This window comes from Ambystoma mexicanum, chromosome 1p, assembly GCF_040938575.1.
Source record: "Ambystoma mexicanum isolate Mex_15411 chromosome 1p, UKY_AmexF1_1, whole genome shotgun sequence".
NCBI lineage: Eukaryota > Metazoa > Chordata > Amphibia > Caudata > Ambystomatidae > Ambystoma > Ambystoma mexicanum.
Genome location: NC_090921.1, coordinates 703641209 through 703661698, shown reverse-complemented (window position 1 = coordinate 703661698; position 20490 = coordinate 703641209). Strand labels below are relative to the sequence as shown.

Below are 20490 nucleotides of genomic sequence, written 5' to 3'. Positions count from 1 at the left end.
AAATTATAGTAACAAACCTGCAAATTTCGAAATAGTCTGCCTCCAAGAGACTTGGCTCTTAGAAATTACACTCTGTGATGGGTACTTGAACCATACGACTCTGGTCATATCTCAAACCAAAGGCTGTCCACAAGCCAGAAGAACAAGTTACTTTCTTACCTGGTAACGTTCTTTCGATGGGATGGTCCGACGACGTATTCCATATCTATGACATGTAATCACCACAGCTGTGCTGCTTCGGAAACTTTTTTCGGCGTCTGCGTCCTGCGTCGATGACGGCGATGCGCCGTCGTCGAGGGCCTCCTCCGACGTCCGACGTCATCCGATGTGATAAGTAGGACGCAAGACGCCCGTAGCCTCAGTTGTAGTTTTTTTCCCCCAGAACGTGAGACACTAGTCAACTGCCAGTCAGACACAAAGCCTTGCGGAACGTAAGCTGCAATCGCAAAAGAAATTCTGCAGCGGGGAAGGCAGGGCGGGAGCGATATGGAATACGTCGTCGGACCATCCCATCGAAAGAACGTTACCAGGTAAGAAAGTAACTTGTTCTTCGAGGGGATTGGGTCCTCCGACGTATTCCATATCTATGACAGACTCCCAAAGCAGTACCAGAGCAAGGAGGAGGGAAAGAATTTAGAATCAAGATTTAGAATAGCCAATCAAATAGCAGAGCAAAGGACCGCCTTGCCAAAGGCCAGATCCTGTGCTCGGATGGAATCGAGGGAATAGTGACGTACAAATGTATGTACTGAAGCCCAGGTGGCTGCATCACAGATGTTGCGAATAGGAACACCCCTCTGCAGGGCAGTAGACGCAGCCATACCCCTGGTAGAATGGGCCCGCAAGCCAGCCGGTGGGTCCTTACCCGCCAAGCGGTAGCACTCCGAGATGGCCAAAATAATCCAGCGAGACAAAGTCTGTTTCGTCACAGCTTGCCCCAAATGCTTTCCAGCGTAACCAATAAAGAGTTGATCGTCCACTCTGACCCGGGACATGCGTGAAACATAAAAGCTTAAAGCTCTCCTAGGATCAAGCCTATGGAGCCTCTCCTCTTCCTTACCAGGATGCGGAGGAGGATAGAATGCCGGAACAACCACCTTCTGGGCCAAATGAAATTCCGTCACTACCTTCGGAAGAAAAGAAGGACGAACTCTAAGGACAACCCTGTCCTTGTGAAATACAGTGAAGGGAGGCTTAACTGAAAGTGCCTGTAACTCACTCACTCTGCGAGCGGAAGTAACCGCAACTAAAAACACAGTTTTCAGAGTTAACAGCATCAAAGGGCAAGAATGTAAAGGCTCAAACGGAGCACCCATAAGAAACTTAAGAACAAGGTTTAAATCCCAACCGGGCACCAGGAAAGGTGACGGAGGCAACACATTAGTGAGCCCTTTCAGAAACTGTGAAATCAAAGGGATTTTAAAGTAAGAACACTCTTCAGACGAGCGCTTAAAGATGGACAGCGCCGCCAGGTAACCTTTAACGGTACCCACTTGCAAGCCCCTGTGGGCCAAAGAAAGCAAAAAGGACAGAACCATGGGGATGTCACATGCAAAAGGATCCACATTCTGAACTCTGCACCAGTCGCAGAACTTACGCCAACGGCAACGGTACAGAGACTTAGTTGCTGGCCTTCAGGCCGAAAGCAACACCTCCATCACGTCCTCAGGGAGGTCCCAATCCTTATACCTCAACCTTTCAGAAGCCAAGCGTGAAGGTTGAGGGATCTGACCTCTGGATGGAGAACCTGACCCCCCCTCCCGTGAGAGCAGATCGTCTCGGTAGGGAAGACGACGTGGAGGGCAGATGGATAAGTCGAGAAGGTCCGGGTACCACGTCCTCCGAGCCCACGCCGGGGCAATGAGGATCATCCGGGAACCGAACTTCCGTAACCTCCGCAGCACTTGCGGGATGACGGGGACTGGAGGAAACGCGTACAGCAGCGGGAATGACCACTCCACCACGAACGCGTCTCCTAAGGCTCCTTTTGGAGGAAATTCCCGCAAGCAAAACCTTTCGCACTTCCGGTTGACACTGGAGGCGAAGAGATCCACTTGAGGGGTCCCCCAAAGGGCGAAGATCTCCAGGAGAATCTCCTGAGCCACCTCCCACTCGTGAGAGATTGCGCTCTGCCTGCTCAGAGCGTCCGCCGTCACGTTCTCGTCTCCGGCCAGATGAACTGCCGAGATCAAAACTTCCTGCTGGATGGCCCAGAACTCGAGCTGCATCGCCTCCCTGCACAGAGGAAGTGACCCTGCTCCCCCCCCCCCCTTTTTGTTGAGGTAGTGCATGGCCACTGTATTGTCCGTCAGGATCAGGACACTCTCCTCGCACAGTCGGCAGAAAAGCCTTCAGGGCTAGCCTGATGGCCCTCAGCTCCAAAAGATTGATATGGAGTCTGGACTCCGACGGAGACCAACGACCGCTGACTGTCAGCCCGTTGGCATGAGCTCCCCATCCCGTGAGGGATGCATCCGTCACGATCGTCACCTCCGGCCAGGGAAGCCAAAATGGAGCCCCTTCATCAAGTTGCCTTCGACGGCCCACCACAGAAGATCCCGGGCGACCGAGGGCGGCACCTGAACCGGGTCCGACATCCTGCCGGAGGACTGCGACCATTGCGTCTTGAGTGCCCACTGCAAAGATCTCATCCGCAGGCGAGCCTCTGGCACCAGAAGAATGCAGGATGCCATGAGGCCGAGCAACCTCAAGAACTCTAACGCAGGGAGCGTCTGGGCATGCTGAAACTTGTGCACCATCTGCTGAATGTGAAGAGCCCTCACCTGGGGAGGAAAACACTGCCCCAGGGAAGTGTCGAGCACCGCTCCGATGTACTGGAGCCGCTGTGTTGGCGTCAAAAGGGACTTCTTTAAATTGAGGGAGAAGCCCAGCCTGTGAAGGGAGCGGCAGGTGACGGACAGATGATCCAGGACTTGCTCGGGAGAGCTCCCCCTGATCAACCAATCGTCCAGGTAGCGGTAGACGTGAATCCCCCCTTGCCTGAGATGCGCTGCCATCACCACCATGAGCTTGGTGAAAACCTACGGGGCTGAGGTCAATCCGAACGGCAGGAACCGAAACTGAAAGTGCGAGTCGCCAACCGCGAACCTCAGGTACTTCTTGTGCTTGGGATGGATCGGCACATGGAAGTAAGCATCCTTGAGGTCGAGTGACACCAACCAGTCCTGAAGCTGAAGGGCCTGGAGGACTTGAGAGAGAGTAACCATCTTGAACTTGTCCTTCCTGAGGAGTTTGTTCAAACCGCGCAAGTCCATGATGGGTCTCAATCCCCAGTCTTTCTTCGAAATCAAAAAATAAGGGGAATACCATCCCTTATTCCTCTCCGCTACAGGCACCAGTTCTATGGCACCTTTCTCCAGCAGGGCTTGAATTTCCTGCGCAAGGAGCGGATCCGGACTCTGCAAAGAGAGGTTCCCCGGTGGATTGTCGCGAGGCCTGTGCCGAAAGGGAAGACAGTAGCCGTGGGTTATTATCTCCAGAACCCACACATCTGAAGTAATGGCTTGCCACTCTACAAGATGCTGCGCCAGCCTTCCCCCAACCGGCGAACCATGGGACATGGCCTCACGACTGAGTGGGAGCGGCTGCGGCGTTACCTGAGGGCAAAGAGGCAACTGCCCGAGCGGCCTTGGCACCACGGGTACCCTGTCGTCCACCTCTGGTACCCCTGCGATGGCCTCTTTGACTGCCAGCTCCTCTCGCTTTACTGAAGGATGAGTAATAGCGAAAGGAACCACCCCTCCACTGCTGTCCCCTAGGACGAAAAGGCGGAGTTCGGCGAACTGCAGCGCCCAACGACTTCGCGGCAGCTTTTGAGGTCTGCAACCTCTCAAGGCTCTCGTCAGCCTTGCTACAAAAAAGGTGTTCACCGTCAAAGGGCATGTTGAGGAGCCGGGACTGCACATCAGGAGCAAACCCCGACTTCCGCAACCACGCAAACCTGCGTATCACGGTGCTCGCCGCCATGGACCTACTGACGCATTCAGCTAAATCCAAACCCGACTGAACGGACTCACACATGGCATCCTTACCATCCTGGACCATAGCAAGGAAACCATCCCGTTCGTCCCCTTCGGGAATATGTTCAGCCGCCAACGCAACACAGTTCCACAGAGTGTGTGTGAAACGAGACAAGGCACAAATGGAGTTGGCCGCCTGAAGCGCCATACCACCATAAGAAAACACTTTCTTCGCACAGCCATCAAAACGTTTGTCGTCCCTATCAGGAGGGATGGTAGGGTACGACGCCTGCTTTGCCGGGGCCGTGGCCGCCTGCACCACCAAACTCTTCGGAGTGGGGTGCCTGGTCAAGTAGCAGGGGTCGCTACTGGCTGGACGGTATTTTCGCGACAAGGATCTGCCCACCGCCGGGAGACTCTCTGGAGCAGTCCAAGCCGCCGCCACCCTTCTCTGTAAAGCCATATAGAACGGCAGTACCGGGTCAGTTGGGGGACCAACATCAAGGATGTCCGTCAGATCATCCTGCACAAACTCCCCTGGGGGAGCAGACCATCCCAAGTACTCAGAAACCCTAGCCATAAGGCGCCGGTACAAGGAATCGGCATGCGAGCCAGGCTCAGACCTACAAAACTCCACCTCCGGAGAGGTGTCCAGTCCACTGGCATCATGCAGTGACTGTCTCAAATCGTCAAACTGACTATGGCCCGAGACAATTTCATCTGGAACCTGACTAGGAACCAGGCCATCAGAATCCTCATCCGCCTCTGAAATATAGTCCAGGTGGCGAAAAGAAGGCACCCGAGAGTGCTTGCTCTTAACCAGAGCCTTCCTAGGGGGTTCTCCCGTGCCACGGGGTACCTCCGACACGAAAGGCGTCGATGGCGTCGAGCGAATCGGCGCCGGCGTCGAGAGAACCGGCATCGGCGCCGAGAGGATCGGCGCCGAGGAAATCGGCGTCGACGTCAGACGCAGCGCCTCCAGCATCGGCGGCGTCGACACAGCCCTCAAGGCCGGAGCCCCGAGCGTGTCCCTCGATGACCCGAGCGTCGACGGCCTCGACGACTTCCTCGAAGCCGGAGCCTCGAGAAAGCCTGCCGACGCCCTCGACGCCTCAGACGTCGATGTCTTCCTCGAAGACTTCACAGGTGCACACGGTCTCGAACGCGTCGAGGACCGGGACCTGGAACGGGTACAGCGAGAACGAGTCTCCTTGTCCGAACGGGACCCCTCCCGTGACTCGTGCCGACCACTCATGCGAGCGGTGTCTCTCGACCTCATACGACCGACCCCACTCGGGGGCGCGGACGGCGTAGTACCCTGCGACTCAAGAATCGCCAGCATTTTCTTCCCGAAGGAAGCCCATTCCTCCGGCGTTGCACGGCTGGTGGGGTAAGCGACTTGCCGGGCAGAGTCCTCCGAGGAGGACCTGGAAGACGACCGGTGTCGGCGCTTCCGAGAACGCCTCGAAGAGGCTGAGGAGTGGCGAGACCGACTCCTAGAAGGAGACCCACGAGACTTCCGACGATGACGCGGAGAGTCACCCCTCGAATCATCCGTCGAAAGCCCCGCAGACTTCGACTTCCTGGGCTTGGACACCCGACCTACCGACAACTTCTTCTTACGTTCGCCTAAGGCTTTGGACGTGAGCGACTGGCAGTCGATACAGTCATCCGTGTCGTGGGACTCCCCGAGGCACCAGAGGCAGGCGTCGTGCGAGTCCGTCACCGACATCTTGGACCCACACACTCCCCGCACTTCTTGAAACCCGGACGCGGGGTCGAAGACGAAGTAGAAGACATCTTCACACGAAGGATTTGCACAAAACGAACAGGTTCGAAGAACCGAGAAGAACAGAACTCCAAAGAGTCGAGGCGTGAACCGAGAATCACGAAGCAACACGTTCGCAGAAAAAACGGAACTGAGGCTACGGGCGTTGTGCGTCCTACTTATCACATCGGATGACGTCGGACGTCGGAGGAGGCCCTCGACGACGGCGCATCGACGTCATCGACGCAGGACGCAGACGCCGAAAAAAGTTTCCGAAGCAGCACAGCTGTGGTGATTACATGTCAAAGATATGGAATACGTCGGAGGACCCAATCCCCTCGAATCATAACGTTGTGGAGAGTCGAAGTAAACTAGAAACTAATTCAAGCACTATCCCCAAATCCATGGTTCCAATTAACTGTTCTCAAACAAAATCACATTGATTCCATAAACTCGAAAGCAAAAGATATTTATCTTCTGGCGATTCTCAATATTTACTGGAGCCCGTCACTGCCCTCCGACAAGGATTTCCAAAATGAGATATTGACTCAAATTGCGAATTTTTACACTGAACACTCCCTTCTACAAGTAATCATTTATAGAGACCTAAACCTTCATCTGTTTCAGGAAGATGGGAATGAAATTCCTGACAACAATTTAAGGGAGAAAGCTAAATCCTGGTCAGCCGCACTTCGGAGGCGAAATTTTACACTCCTGAATGGAAACACAGGAGGGGACATCCCTGCCAAGCCCACCTGGCACAATGGGAAAACTAACGGACATATTGCTTACATTTCCCACAACCTATATGATAAAACCACAGAATTGTAAGTCAAGACCGACAAGAACAGTGACCATAGCAAACTCCTAATGACATGGAACCCCCCCCACATAAATCCTTAGACAAGACTAAACTCCCTAAATGAACTATTAAAAAAAGATTGTAGGACTGAAGACCTATTCATATCATCCAACAGAGGTGACAAAGAAAAGAATCAATTATGAATGGCTTTTAACTGAACCGCACAAGGCAGACCCATCAAGATAACCCATACCCATGCTTATCTTGAGGCAGTTGCACTCGCAAAAAAGCAAATCAGAAAATCTCTGAGAATAGACAAGAAAACCCATTCCATAGACAAAACGAGCAAAATCAAGTATAAAACAAATTCAGAAATTGGCTCAAGAACATGCAGGCAACTCTTGAACAAAACTATGCTGAATCCCTACTGACTGCCTCGAACAAAAGGAACACAAGAGACCTATGGACATTACTCAATCCGACACAAGCGAACGAACAACGAATGATGGTTGATGTTTCTGAAAAAGATTGGATCGCCCACTTTCAGTCCATATACAATGCGAATCCAGAAAAAGGGAATGACAATACCTCTACCAATACGGACAGGAAGCCCTGCAACAATCTATGGGACTATGAACAGATCCTCTCACACATTAGATGACTAAATCCTTCAAGAGCCCCCGGGACCTGACGGCCTTAGTAACAGCATCATCAAAAGCCAACCTGAAGCCTGGGCAAAACTATGTACGAGACTATTCACTCTTATTTCTGAAAAACAAGTATATACCTAAATCTTGGAAATTGGCGATCATCGTCCCAGTCTTCAAAAAAGGAGAAAGAAATCAGCCACAGAACTAACCGCCAATTGGCGATGTTACATCCACTTGGGAAGATCTTCGCATCAATCTTAGTCAAACGGTTTAATGAATGGACCAAGGAAACCAACAAACAGGACCCTCGCCAAACCTGATTCAGTAAAAACGTGGGCGCCAATATCAACTTATTAATCCTCACCCTCCTGAAACAGGAGTTGACTAGAACTCGAACTAACACCCACGATCTTGGTCGACCTTCGCATGGACTTCGACAGCATCAATAGAAATAAACTGTGGGAAAAGCTCCACAAACACAACTGCCCTCAAGAGCTGATAGAACCCATCAAAGCACTGTATAGCGATACCACCATTCGAGTGCGATTTACAAAGGACGGAGCCCTGTCTTCTGTGATCAACACCTCTAAGGGACTTAAACAAGGGTGCCTGCTGGCCGCCACCCTTTTCAAATTTTATTTGTTTGACATTGCTGAGAATCAAAATATACGAACATCCAATCCATCCAAGTTAAACGACACTCCGGTCCTGTATATTGTATACAACATTGTAATTCTTGACAAGACCAAGGTTGACCTCCAGAAAAGATTGAATAGACTCGAACATTTCATAAAACACAATAATCTGGAAATCAACCCGCAAAAAACCCAAGTCCTGCCCTTGGCTTCTGTACAAAAAAACAACATGATCTTCTGTGACTAAATCTAGCAGGACAAACATTGGAGGTAGTGAAGGAGACCAAATATCTTGGCGTTTTGCTCTCGCAAACCAATGTGGAACAGCCCTGGTTCAATCATTTAAGACACAGAGCTCTTACTCTAGCCAGCCAAGGCCTGATTATCCACCAGAAATATGGCCACTTCACCATGAAACCTGTGCTGGCTTTCTACAAGCAGAAAGCGAGAGCCATACTTCTTTACGGGAGAGAAACATTAATTAACATATCTCCCAAAATCTGGCAAACGGTGGAAGGCATTTTTTGGAGGAAAACACTATGCGTGGCTAAGTCGTACCCATGCCAAAGATACGACATGAATTAGGACTTCAATCATTAAACATTATACGAAGTTGGAAACAATTGGACGTATACCAAAAAACTATTAACAACGACGAAACACCAGCAAACAAGATCTTGGTCTGAAGAAAAGAAACCTTAACCCCCGATTACTTTCGATCTATGGGAAAAAGCAAGTCTTCGGATTCTGAATGAAAACGGCATTTCTGTTGACATGCTAATAAACAGACTGCTGAAGGCCAAACAGAAAATTAAAGACAACGACTGTATAAAGACACAAACAGATAAAGCAGCATACAAAATGAACAGAACCTCTGATACTGAAATAAGAGCGCTTAACGAGCTTCAACCTTATTTGGAAAAATTCCCTTCAAGAACAATCCGGGACCTGTATCTCAGACTACGCTTGAATATTCTGCCCACCAAAGAATATTTAGCAGAAACAAAACAAAACATCTGAAGAAAACATCTGCAGCTGCTGCAAAATTGATAACCAACCAGAAACAATTTACCACATTTTCATGAAATGCCCCTTGCTAACGGAGCAAGGGGCATTCCCCTATGGGGAAAAGGAAATGTGGCTACAAATAATAACTGGCACTAACCGGAAGCTGATCACCATGATCATCCAATTCTGGACCTTCATCACGAAGAATGAAAAACACTAAACAAGACACCATGCAACAAACTTTGAAAGACACCTTATAGCACACTTAGAAATCTGATGTGATGTATAAGGAAATTAATAGAACGTAAAAGTTTGGAATCCAAACTAACACGCAATAAAAATAATAATAGTAATAAATTAGACTGATTTTTTCTTTTACCGAGGATTCCCAGCCTGACAACAGGGAATATTCATGAGCATGTGAATCCATGCCAGACCCCATGCTGGAGAAGGGGAGTGCCTGTATACAGCCTCCCTTTCCCTATTTTCCGTGAGCTACGACGTGAATTGGGGCCTCCCCCCATTGTAGCAGAAAGCTAGCCTGTTCCCAAGGATTGCTGCTGTCTGGACCGGCTGTACTGTTTTAGTTAAGTGCTGTTGTGTTTTTTGTGCGCCCTTCAGGTTCTGTTTGGGCATCTCCCTGGTGTCTTCCCACTTCTTCCCTCGTCAGATCTCGTAGATTGCCCCCTGTTGTATTTTGAGGTGCAGCCGTGACTTCATGCCGTGTTGGCTTCCTGTTTGATCCTGGCGTGCCAATGACAAATGTCTCTGCGCTGCCGTTCCCTAAGGCCTCTCGCTGCGATTGCTCGATGGCGCAGAATCATGTGCCCGCACTGTGGCGGTGTATGCTGTGTCCCGTTGTGAGGCCACCACGGCGCTGGCGGTTCGCGTGCTGCTCGGTTCAATAACCACAGGCCGCCACAAGGCGTTTCTTCCATTGCTCCATGGGTGGGGTCTGCTTTTGCTTACCCTGCCCTGCGTGCCAAGGCATCAGAAGGAGTCGCTGCAGACAAGGTTGGCATGGTTCAATAAAGTGGTTCATTAACACAAAAAAAAGGCCTGACTCTCCCTAACAATTTTGGGATTGCCCAACCTAAGAAACAATCTTGGGTGCAAGTCATCATAATGTCTAACTAATAATCCTGTTCTTTGTCCAAAACACCTGATCTGAACCCATCACTAGTAAGCAGTAAATAACAAAATAACTTCCCTAGGAGGACTCCATTCTCCTAGTAACAAAAAAATAAAAGTCTCTTTGTGGAGATCATAACAGTTAAAGAATAGATAGGCGACCATGAGAATGCCTATTCTCCTAGTACACCAGTCTCTTCCCAAATTCAACCAACACCTTATATCAGCAGTTGCAACTCTTGTCACAATTTCTCCCAGTGGTGTTGAGATTCCTTTCTTGTCCCCCTTTGACAAGAGGCAACCACTTTAGACGCAGCACTGGGACGAGGGAGATTACCCCCCCTTGCAACCTTCTAAAACCAACCCCCTACCAGGTCTCCTGTGGCCCCCAGTTAGATTCTCCTGGAGGCAGCCCCATCTCATGGTCTTCCTGAGGTGTTGGTAGAGGTCTATGCTCTTTGCCAATCCGCCCTGCTTCCATGGTGCCTGAGAGTTGTCAGACTCTGTTGTTGGACCAGCAGGTCCACCTCGCCGAGGTAACGCCATTGCCACTCTCCCTCCAGCTGCTTCTATGGTCAACTTTTCCACCTTCTTGTGTCTACTCCGCCGACTGCTTCTCGTAGACCTGTTGCTGCGACTTCTCTTGCCAGGTTCGAACTTCCCAGGGATTCAGCCTGCTTGCTGGACTCTCTCTGATTCAAGTACTTTGTCAGTTTCTATACATGGTAGCAAGTTCCGTCATCAGACTGTCAGTCTGTTTTTTGTTTCCATGGAGTGATGTTTGTGTCTTCTCAGGGCTTCTTAGTCTCAGTACCTTGATGAGAGGCTATACTACACTGTCTCCTTTGGCCTCCTCGCCTCAGTACTAGGGGAGTGGCTAGTGCTACAATAAAGTACCTTAGTTTTATAGGTAGTATTTTGAGGATGTGGTGAGGAGCTTGGGGTGTGAGAGTAAAAGGGATCAGGGAGGCAAGTCATGGAATGAACGTCGCTATACCTAAAAGGGGAGCCCTCCCTGGAAGGTCCTCCCATATGTTTTCACCCCTACGGGGATTATGGGTTAGCTGCCGCACCAGCCTAGCCTTACAGGGAAGGACTCCCCCATGGGGAAAAGTGCCATCACATGATTCGTCACACCATACAGTGGTGAACCACAACCTACGCGACAGCAGAGTTGCAACTCCAATCTGTGAGCTTGTCATCAATGAGAATTATGCACTTTTGTCAGCTTATATTTGGAGTCACTGGGCACCACCTTAGGTCTTGGGTTCCTTTCCAATTGGTGTGGGGTATTATGTTTCCCATCCAACACATTCAGTGTTGAGCCCTGTACACCTTTGGTCCCTGCTCCAGTGACTCCTCGATGCAATCTCCAAGTCCGTTGTACTTTTACAATTTCTCCATCAGTGGCTCTCTTCTTTGTAGTCTTTAACTCACATTAGAGTCACCGTTCTGTTCAGCCTTGTTTAACTTCATTGCAGTCCCCCACCATCTGGCTTTGAACCTTGACCCCCTCAGGTTGCTGACCAACGTTGGTGCGCCAACTGCAATCTAGAAACTGCAATGAGACAGGTCGTCTTTGGTGACAACTTCCTCAGTGGGTTCTCTTCATACTCTTCTGGGTCTCCTTGCTTCTTCTCTGGCTCAGGGAGCTCTGAATGCTGACCCTGAACCTTTGACAGATTTGCACTGTCTTTGGAAGGCATTATCACACATGCAGTCAATCAAAACTCAACTTCATTCTACAGGAGACAAACACTGTATTGCAGGTTGAGGGGTTTAATCCTAAAGTGGCCTGTGAGTCTATGTAAATCTCTTGTTGGACTTTGTTATACTATTGCACACAGTTATAACTATTTTGTCATCTGTTCTGAAAAATAGGTTCTGAAAATGTATTTACCCATTTACCTACTTTTAATTGAAGCTCATTCATATAAACAACTTTCTATATAAACAAATTTTAAAATAAATTAAATATATTGTTTGGACAGTCTCTTATCATGTATCATGGGAGTGCTTTTAACCATCCTCCTCCTTCAAAATAGTTTGCTTTGTTTGCTCAGCTATACTACCACGTGGAGAGTTAAGCCATCACGGAGGAAACACTATGTGAACCATGTAGGTTGATCAAGCTGGGTCCAACAAATAGGACCCAGCAAAAGTCTTGCTAACAATCAGCATCAAAATAGTTCTCTTTTTGGTGATGTGTGACTGCGACACAAACCATGTGGCACCTTCTAGAGCATTGTACCCTCACAACCGATTCCTCCCCCTTCAAATATGTTTTCTTCAATAGCATGAGCAGTCGACGGTACTTACCCTTTTCTTTAGCTTGTGTTTCGATTTCCTTTTCTCTTTGGATTGACCTGACCGTCTGTGAGAGGACAGAAGAAGGTTGCTTTTGCTTGGAAGACTGTTCATTCTCTGACTCTTTCCACCAATAATTCCTCTGCACTTGTCGTACCCACACTTGCAAAGTTGCTTAAAAGGAAAATAACATAACATATATGAGCCCAGTTTATAGCACTCATGAGAGAGAAATAGAACTTTCAACCGATTTGAATTCTAGGCTAGCAGCATACACAAGTGTGCTCTGGGAAATCAATTCTAGATTGAAAAAGGTTATTCAATCTCTTCAATGACTCTCCAATTGAGGGAAATACCTGAATGCACTGTCTGTCAAATAATGATCTGAAAATACTTATCAGGATATAAACTGGTTTTTCCAGCCTATTTTTCAGCTTGACTTTTTTCTGATCACACAACCCAAACAGAGACAGTTTCTGTATAACTAGAATGCACAAACGACACAAAGTTAAACACAAAATATGGATTGCAGACAAATAAGACTGCTTTCTGAAGATGGTTCTTCCATTTGTGGAAATGTTCTCTCCAAAGCAAGTAACAGGCTGACGGATTAAAGATTGCATTCAATTCTGCTGCCAGAAGGCTAATAGCCAATCAGCTATAAAACATTCTACTTAAATCCACATCATTTTGAAGGAATTTATGATAAACATCCTGGGATTCACAGAAACCTGGTACACAGGTAATAACACTACAGCCTTGAACACTGTGGTACCAATGGGCTATAATATTTTAGTGAGCATCAAGGGTAGGACGAAACGAGGCAGAGTTGCATCTATTGTTCCTACCATTGCAAGACTGTAACCCCTGGCTGTAGGTACAAATCAGTTGACTGAAAAGATAACTGGTTGTAGACAGGTTAACCCAAATGTCTCTCTTACTATGATATAAAAGCCAGTTAATGTAAAATCCAGTGGCAATTGGATCCTATTGATGGGGAACCTAAACATTTGGCTAGATTGCTCAGAAAAGAAATATGTGAAATCACTTATGCAGATCAAAGGAGGGAGACTTTAATGTTACAAACAGTGTATGGATGGGTTAAGCAATGCAGTGTTATCTCTTGTTCTAGAAGGAACTATGGTCCAGAGTACAAAAATGAGGTGCTGTTCAGGAAAGCAAGGTTCTAGAACGGTCACACCCAACACAGTAAAAAATCATGGGCAGTTATGTACAAGCAATCTCGTTTGAATCTGGTTGTGTCCAGTCCTCCGAGAGATGGTCTTTGTTCAGTGTGTACCTGGTCTGCGTGGTCTCTCGGTAGTGAGATGACCACTGCAGTTATCATACGGCTGGTATCCGCAAGAGTCTGTAGAGGGCTACCTACTGTCCTAAGGGCAAATTGAGCTTGGCAGTTCCACTTTGGACACCTTTGGTAAGTATACTCCCCTGTAATTGGGTTCATCCAGATACTACATAGACTGGGTAGAATTCCAACTACAGCGTCATGGCGGCCTGCTGTTGCCCTGCCAATGCCAGCCTAGTCTACGCCCCAAAACAATTCACTGGTCTTATGTTTCTGATCCTGGCATCATGACACCCTTGGGGGGATACAGCCCACCTGTCTCGCTTTGGTAACCAATCTGCAACTCTATGCCTAACCCATGCCAGCATTTGGCCATACATCTTCAACATATCTCCTATACCAGCATGGGTTATTACCCTCATCTCTGAATCGCTGTGCTCCCCTGGTATTGGCCATCTTCTGGTCACCAACTGACCTCCAGTGACCCTTCTGGCCCAAACCGGACAGATCTACCCATTCTCCTCCTGCTCCTACGCCCTCTTTCCACACAGGAACACCATTATCTCCCCCTCACAGCTAGCGGAGTACTGTCCCCTTTCATACAGTGGATAATAAGGTGCTTGGAGAAGGGTTCGGTTTGCCAGTTATGATCGCTCATGGGTTTCCTTAGTTCCGATTGGCATGGGCTTGTGCACCCACCTTCTCCCCTTGTAAGTAAGCCCTACCCCTTGATAATTCCAGCTGAGGGAAGATGTGGGATGTTTGAGTGAGGCCACTGTGCATCTCAGAATACAAGAGGGGGTTTTATGGTGGTGACATACCGTTTGCCTGATCTATTATGAATTGGTTCTCCTCTACCTGAACCTGCTCGCTTGATGAAATTAAGTGGATCACATACCAGGCTGTGTCTCTTTGACGTGCACAAAGCAGAGACTTCCACTCTGCGCATGAATCCTTGGGACCTAAATCAGGTGATGCAACAAATCTTTCTTTCTTTTAGGCGGTGCCACAGGTGCTTGTGTGTCTGTGTGTGGTCGCTAACCTCTATGGATTCTCTACCTTTAATCTTTAGGAGGCAAATGTGTACTGCAGGATCCCCAATACCATCTCTAGAGGTTGCATTGGAGAATGATTGGCATTGGAGAATGATTGGCTCCCACTGGCCCTCACAGCACCGAACACCATTCCACCTGATGCTCAAGGAGGTGACTTGCTCACAGTTGCTGGAGCGGAGGGAGGGATGTGGGGAGTAGCTGGTGACAGATAGCCCGGTTGGAGGTGTGACAGTATGTCATTTGCAAGTGTTTACTAGTCCAAGCTTTTTGCAATAAAATACTTGTAATTCTGTTTCTGAAAGCAAGATCTGCTAATCATACCACATTTTCATAATGCTTCATGCTAAAAGCATAATTCAACCATGTATCTTCTTGTAAGTTACAATATACCGACACCATCAGCGATTGCCCTGCAGTGGCAACAAGGCAGGGTCAAAGGTCAGATATGCATTCCTGAACAGCTGCTTAAACACAACATTCCAACAGACAGAGGTGGCTTTTTAATGAATTGCACCTCTGCTTCAAAATAGTTCTGTACAGTTATGACATGGGGCCTACTGAGATCACACAATTAAAAAAAGGCACATGGATTTGGATGGCATATTATTGTCAGTGGGGAGGTGACCCATTCACAGCGGGGATGGGAATGGATCTGCTGTCTGGCCTGGGTGTACCTAAATCGGCCATGGGTATAATCGCCCAGGAAGATTCACTTGACCACTCTAAGGAGACATGGACACCTCTCCCCACCACCCCCCCACCCAGGGTGCTTCAAAGACAATCCTGCCATGGCAATGGCCCTCTGAAACGAGGCTGCGGATTACTGGAGGAGGCCTTTTGAAATAGGCAGCCGAGGATAGGGGTACAGTAAGAGGAGCCCAGAGGAGAGGTTAAAACCAGAGAGGGGTTCCACCAACTTGGATTCTGCTGGCTCTCCAAACGTCCTGTCCCCGGCCCACTTCCTGCAGACAACGCACTCTGGATATCACAGCAGAAGGCAAAGGAAACAATCACAAGGTGCCTGGAAGGGAGTGGGGGGAGTTTTGAAGGGGGGTGGGGGGGAGGTGTTTGCTGCTGAGTGGCCTGAAATGGCTGTGGATTGAGTTCTGTCTCTTCGGCATCGCCCCAAGCCCTTCCTGAGCACACTACAGCTGGTGGACAGCCAATCCTACTTTGTGAACACCGCTGGAGGAAAGGCCTTGGTGGGTGTACGGTGGTGTTGTGTTCTGTCTTGGGGGAGGGTAGGCGCGCGCGCGCCCTGTGTGGCCGGTTCCGCTCCTGGGCATCGCGGATTGCGAGTAGGGCCCTGTGTTGCAGATGCCTCGTCCGGCGATCACCTGCTGGTCTGCGCCATCTTGGTTTGGCTGGATTTTGAGTCTGGCAATGCTCTGCAGTCCTGTTTTACCTGCTTGTCTGCGGATGCTTGGTGAAGCTCTGTTGCATGTATCTGCTTACTGCTGCAGGCGCAGTGGACATACTTGCTTCATCCATGTCCAAAAACAGCACTCACCATTAAAAGCAGGGAAGATGAATACATAGACAAAACAGGCGCCAAGCAAAATCAATACATGGCAGCAGTGATGACGTTGCTGATGAACAACTTGACCAGGGCATGCCCAATATACATTCCTTCAAGATAACAATGCAGGCTGGGTTCAACCTCGGTAAACACCAAACTTGACAGTATTACTCCCAATATTAATATGCTGTATGCTAAGCTGGAGAAGGACTCAACGAGTATCACAGTGGATGAGGGGAGAAGAATTACAGAGGAGAATAACAGAACCGCCATGAAGGCCGGTTTCACCAAGAGGACTATGGATTTGAAGCGTACTATAGTCAGATGTGATGACCTAGCGTCTCGCAGGTCCCGGAGAACGGTGCAAAGGGTCAAATGGAAGACTGTAGAGAAACTGCTGCCGGAATTACTGGATGGCCTGCTACCATCACTGCAGTTCACTGTGGAACGTGCACATCGGGCTCTTGCGCCCAATCCAAATCTGGAAGTGCCCCTGAGACAGATGATGGCATGTTTATTTTTAACTACAGGGCTCACAAGTTTCGGGGCCAAGCATGGGAGATTGTTGAGCTGAGTTCAATCCAAAAGGATATATATTTATCCTGACTTCTTGGCAGCTGTACAGGCAGAGCAGAAGAGTACAGAAAATGCACTGCTGCGCGAACGATTGCATATGAAATGCTCTTTCCAGCAAAATTGTGATTTTAGTTAAAAGACAAAACTTAGTTTTTCATGGTACAAAAGGTGGAAGCTCACTTTATGTTCTGCAGACGAAGAATGGATCCAATGGATGCGTCAGTTTGAATGCTGTGGCCGTTGGAAAGGGATGAACTGCTGGCTGTTTGCCAGTTTCTTTTGTCATTTTTTGGGATCCGCTGATGGTATATTAGTTGCATAGTTATAGCCCTCTGGGCTCGTCTGCCCAATGGTATTACTTCGGTTAGCGATTGGAACGGCAGTCTGCGGTCACCCCCATGCAAGGTTGCTGGTTCTGGGAATCCTCAGTACAATATCGTAGTTTAAATTAAACTGAAATTTCAGTGACTTTGGTGTTTTATAGTCATCGTTTTGGGTCATACTGCCCGTAGCCAATAGGAAACGCTCTTAGCTCCTCCGCTGTCGGACATCTTCAGATTTGCCAAGCGCACGTGAGTGGCAGTAAGAGCCAAACGATGAGCATTGAGGAGTCGGAGGGAGGGTTGCATGTGAATCTATGAAAGATACCAATGTTGGAGAACAGGAGTTACAGGTAAGTAACTTGTTCCTTCTCCAGCACTGGATCTTTCATAGATTCACATGCTGAGAATAGATTACAAAGCAGTACAAATAAATACATAAGGGTGGAGGAGCTCCCCATATCACTTACCAGACGAACCGTACTAACCTTATGCGAACAGGTTTTCGTTGAACTGCCAGGCTGACTCTAGACTGCTCTGCGGAATCCCAGTCGACACAGCAGAATCTGGTGAATGTGTGCCTCGATCTCCAGGTGGCTGCGTGGCAGATGTCTGGCAGCAGGATCCCGGAGAGAAATGCAGTGGTAGCGGCCACTGCTCTAGTGCAATGCACCCGTGGTCTGCCAGGGAGAGGTCTGGTGGCAGAATGAGATGAAGGCTGCAATCCATCTAGCAATCGAAGATTTGAGACAGCCTTGCCGGGCCCTGTAGGTCCAAATGAGACAAACAGTTGATCTATTAAACGGAACAACTTTGTGCGGGCCACATAGTACTTGAGGGCACACACCACATCCAGCGTGTGCAGGGTGCGCTCTGCCGGATATGCAGGAGAGCCAAAGAACACTGGCAACACCACCTGCTGGGGAAGGTGGAAGGATGAAGGTACCTTAGGTATGAACTTTGAATTAGTTCGAAATACAGGCTTGTTCCTGTGGAAGGTTTTGAAGAAAATGCCTGCATTTCCCCTACTCGTCTCGCCGAAGTAATTGCCACCAAAAACGCCATCTTCCACAACAGGTGCTTGATGGACGCCTAGTGCATGGGCTCAAAAGGGGGTCACATAAGCCTTGTGAGCAGTACGTTGAGTTTGCAGGCTGGGGCACCGGGGCGGACTGGAGGGAATGAGCGAAACACTGCAGGAACGCCACACCAAGTCCCCACCCTCCGGCGCCTCACCTCAGTCCCCTTTCAACATATCGGACTCTTAGATACCTGGCTAGTCATATTGCCTAGAAACATTGGCATGCTAGCGGTGCAAGGTGGGCAGGACATATGGAGAAAAGGGGACTAAGGACTATGAGTACTCTAGTCACTACAGCGAGTCATTTTAATTACTCATGCGTCCCGTCCCCAATCCTCCATCCTTGTGGGTGATTCCACCGAACAAGAACATAGGGGGGAAGCTGTGACAACCTGCCTCCTATCTGGGATGAAGCGAAAAGGTTCTTCAGAACCACCTGACCAAACTCTACATCGTGCCTGGAGTCCAGCGAAAAGTGTTTACAGAAGACTGGAGTGGCCCAAGTGGCTGCCTTGCTGATGACATCTCAAGAAACATGTCCCTGAAAGGTGACGGCCATGGCCTTAGCTCTGAGTGCATGGGCATGAATCACCTCAGGAACCGGTTTGCTCATGGTCGTGTAGGCCTCTGAAATGGCTGGAACATCAAATGGGCGATGGAAGCCTTGGATGCCTGAGAGCCGGGGGAGGAGTACCCAAAAGTCACAAACAGTGCATTGGACTTCCTGAAGGTCTTCGTTTGAGAGATATAAAACTTGGAAACACTCTTCAGGTCCAAGGAATATAGGGCCCTTTCTGCCTCAGACTGTGGCTTCGGGAAGAACACCGGTAGGCAGATCTCTTTATTCAGATGGAACAGAGACACTACCTTGGGCAAGAAATTAGGGCGAGTACTCAAAATAAGCGAGCCGTGAAACGTGGTGAAGGGCTCACACGAAGACAATGCCTGCAGCTCACCAGCCCTGCGCGCAGAGGTGAGAGCCACCTACAAGACCGTCTTCAGTGTCACCAAGTGGATGTCCACAGAGGCAATCATCAAAAGGCTTGCGTTGCAAAGCTGCAAGAACCACATTGCGGTCCTTGACTGGGTGCAGCCTATGCATCGGAGGAAAAAGCCTAGACTACCCCTTAAGGTGTGCCTTAACAATCGGGTTGGCTCCCGAAAACACATACTCTGGGGAATTCTTGTAAACCCGGATGGGCGCCAAATACTTGTGGCAAGTATCCACCTGGACTCCAGAACGAGCCAGGTGCGCTGAAAAAGCCAGATCATCATCCAGAGGACAGGTGACCGGATCCAAACCCTTGCCGCGAGCCCAATGGCAGAACCTAATTCATTTGCTTTTATACTGGGACCGAGTCGAGGGCCCTCCTGGCCTGCTGAACGATGTCCCAGTTGTCATCTGAAAATTGAGCATGCTGAAGCCTCAGCTGATCAGGAGCCAGGCCCAGTTTAGCTGGGTCGGATGCTCCACTGCACGATCCTGCTGCGTTAGGAAGCCCCTGCTGGGGATTGGAAGATGGACGAGACCCTGGGAACACAACTGCAGCAGATCTGAAAACCAGGGTCTCGTAGGGCAGTGGGGGGCAACCAGGATGAGGCAAGCCTGGAACTTGCAGAGCGTCAACTGGAGGAAACGGGTGGGCGGGAACATGCAACACTTGCAGCCGTGCCAGCCGATCTGGAAGGCGTCTCCCAGTGTAGAGCCTTCTCCCCTGGAAGCCACAGACCTCTGGCGTGTAGTCGTCCAGTGTGGGCTCCCCAAACTGCCAGAGTGGTGTCCCTGGTGACCGTCTCCTGGTATGGCAGGGTTTGAAATACCGTTCCCTGTGAGAGATGGGTGCATATGCCCCACCACTCTATCACCCGCAGGATCTCTTCGTTGAGGGGGATCTAGTCCGCAAAACTCCCAGACACTTGTATCCAACGTGCATCTGAGAATTCCTGTAGGGTTTGTGTTTGCAACCTGCAGAGACGGAGGTGGTTGATGCAGGATGACATCATGACCAGCAATGACTTGATGGGCCGAACCATGGCCGTCTTTGCAGAAGAGAGTCACTCTACTTTCCCTTGAATGTCCACTAGCAGCTCCTCCGAGGGGAATGCCAGGTAAGCCACTGTGTTGAGTCTGGCGCCGAGGAACAGCACCTTCTGCGATGGCATTAAGCAAGACTTTGGTTAGTTTACAGAGAACCCCAGCTCCGTCAGCAGTCGCACCGTCTACATCGTGTGCTAGTTAGCCAGTGTGTGCGAGTGGGTGCGTACCAGCCAATTGTCCAGGTATGGGTACACATGTATGCCCTGCAGGCGCAGCAGGGCAGAGACTGGGGTCAGGCATTTTGTGAACACCCT

The 20490-nt window shown here is 49.4% G+C and overlaps 1 protein-coding gene across 2 annotated transcripts in view; it reads right to left on the bottom strand.

Moving 5' to 3' along the window:
* Positions 1–20490, bottom strand: part of ASH1L (ASH1 like histone lysine methyltransferase) — a 2936548-nt gene that overhangs the window by 1167978 nt on the left and 1748080 nt on the right. For both annotated transcript variants that reach the window (XM_069650029.1, XM_069650033.1), the window contains exon 14: positions 12294–12455. In XM_069650029.1, the coding sequence (XP_069506130.1) occupies positions 12294–12455 (162 nt within the window). The remainder of the gene's footprint in view (positions 1–12293; positions 12456–20490) is intronic.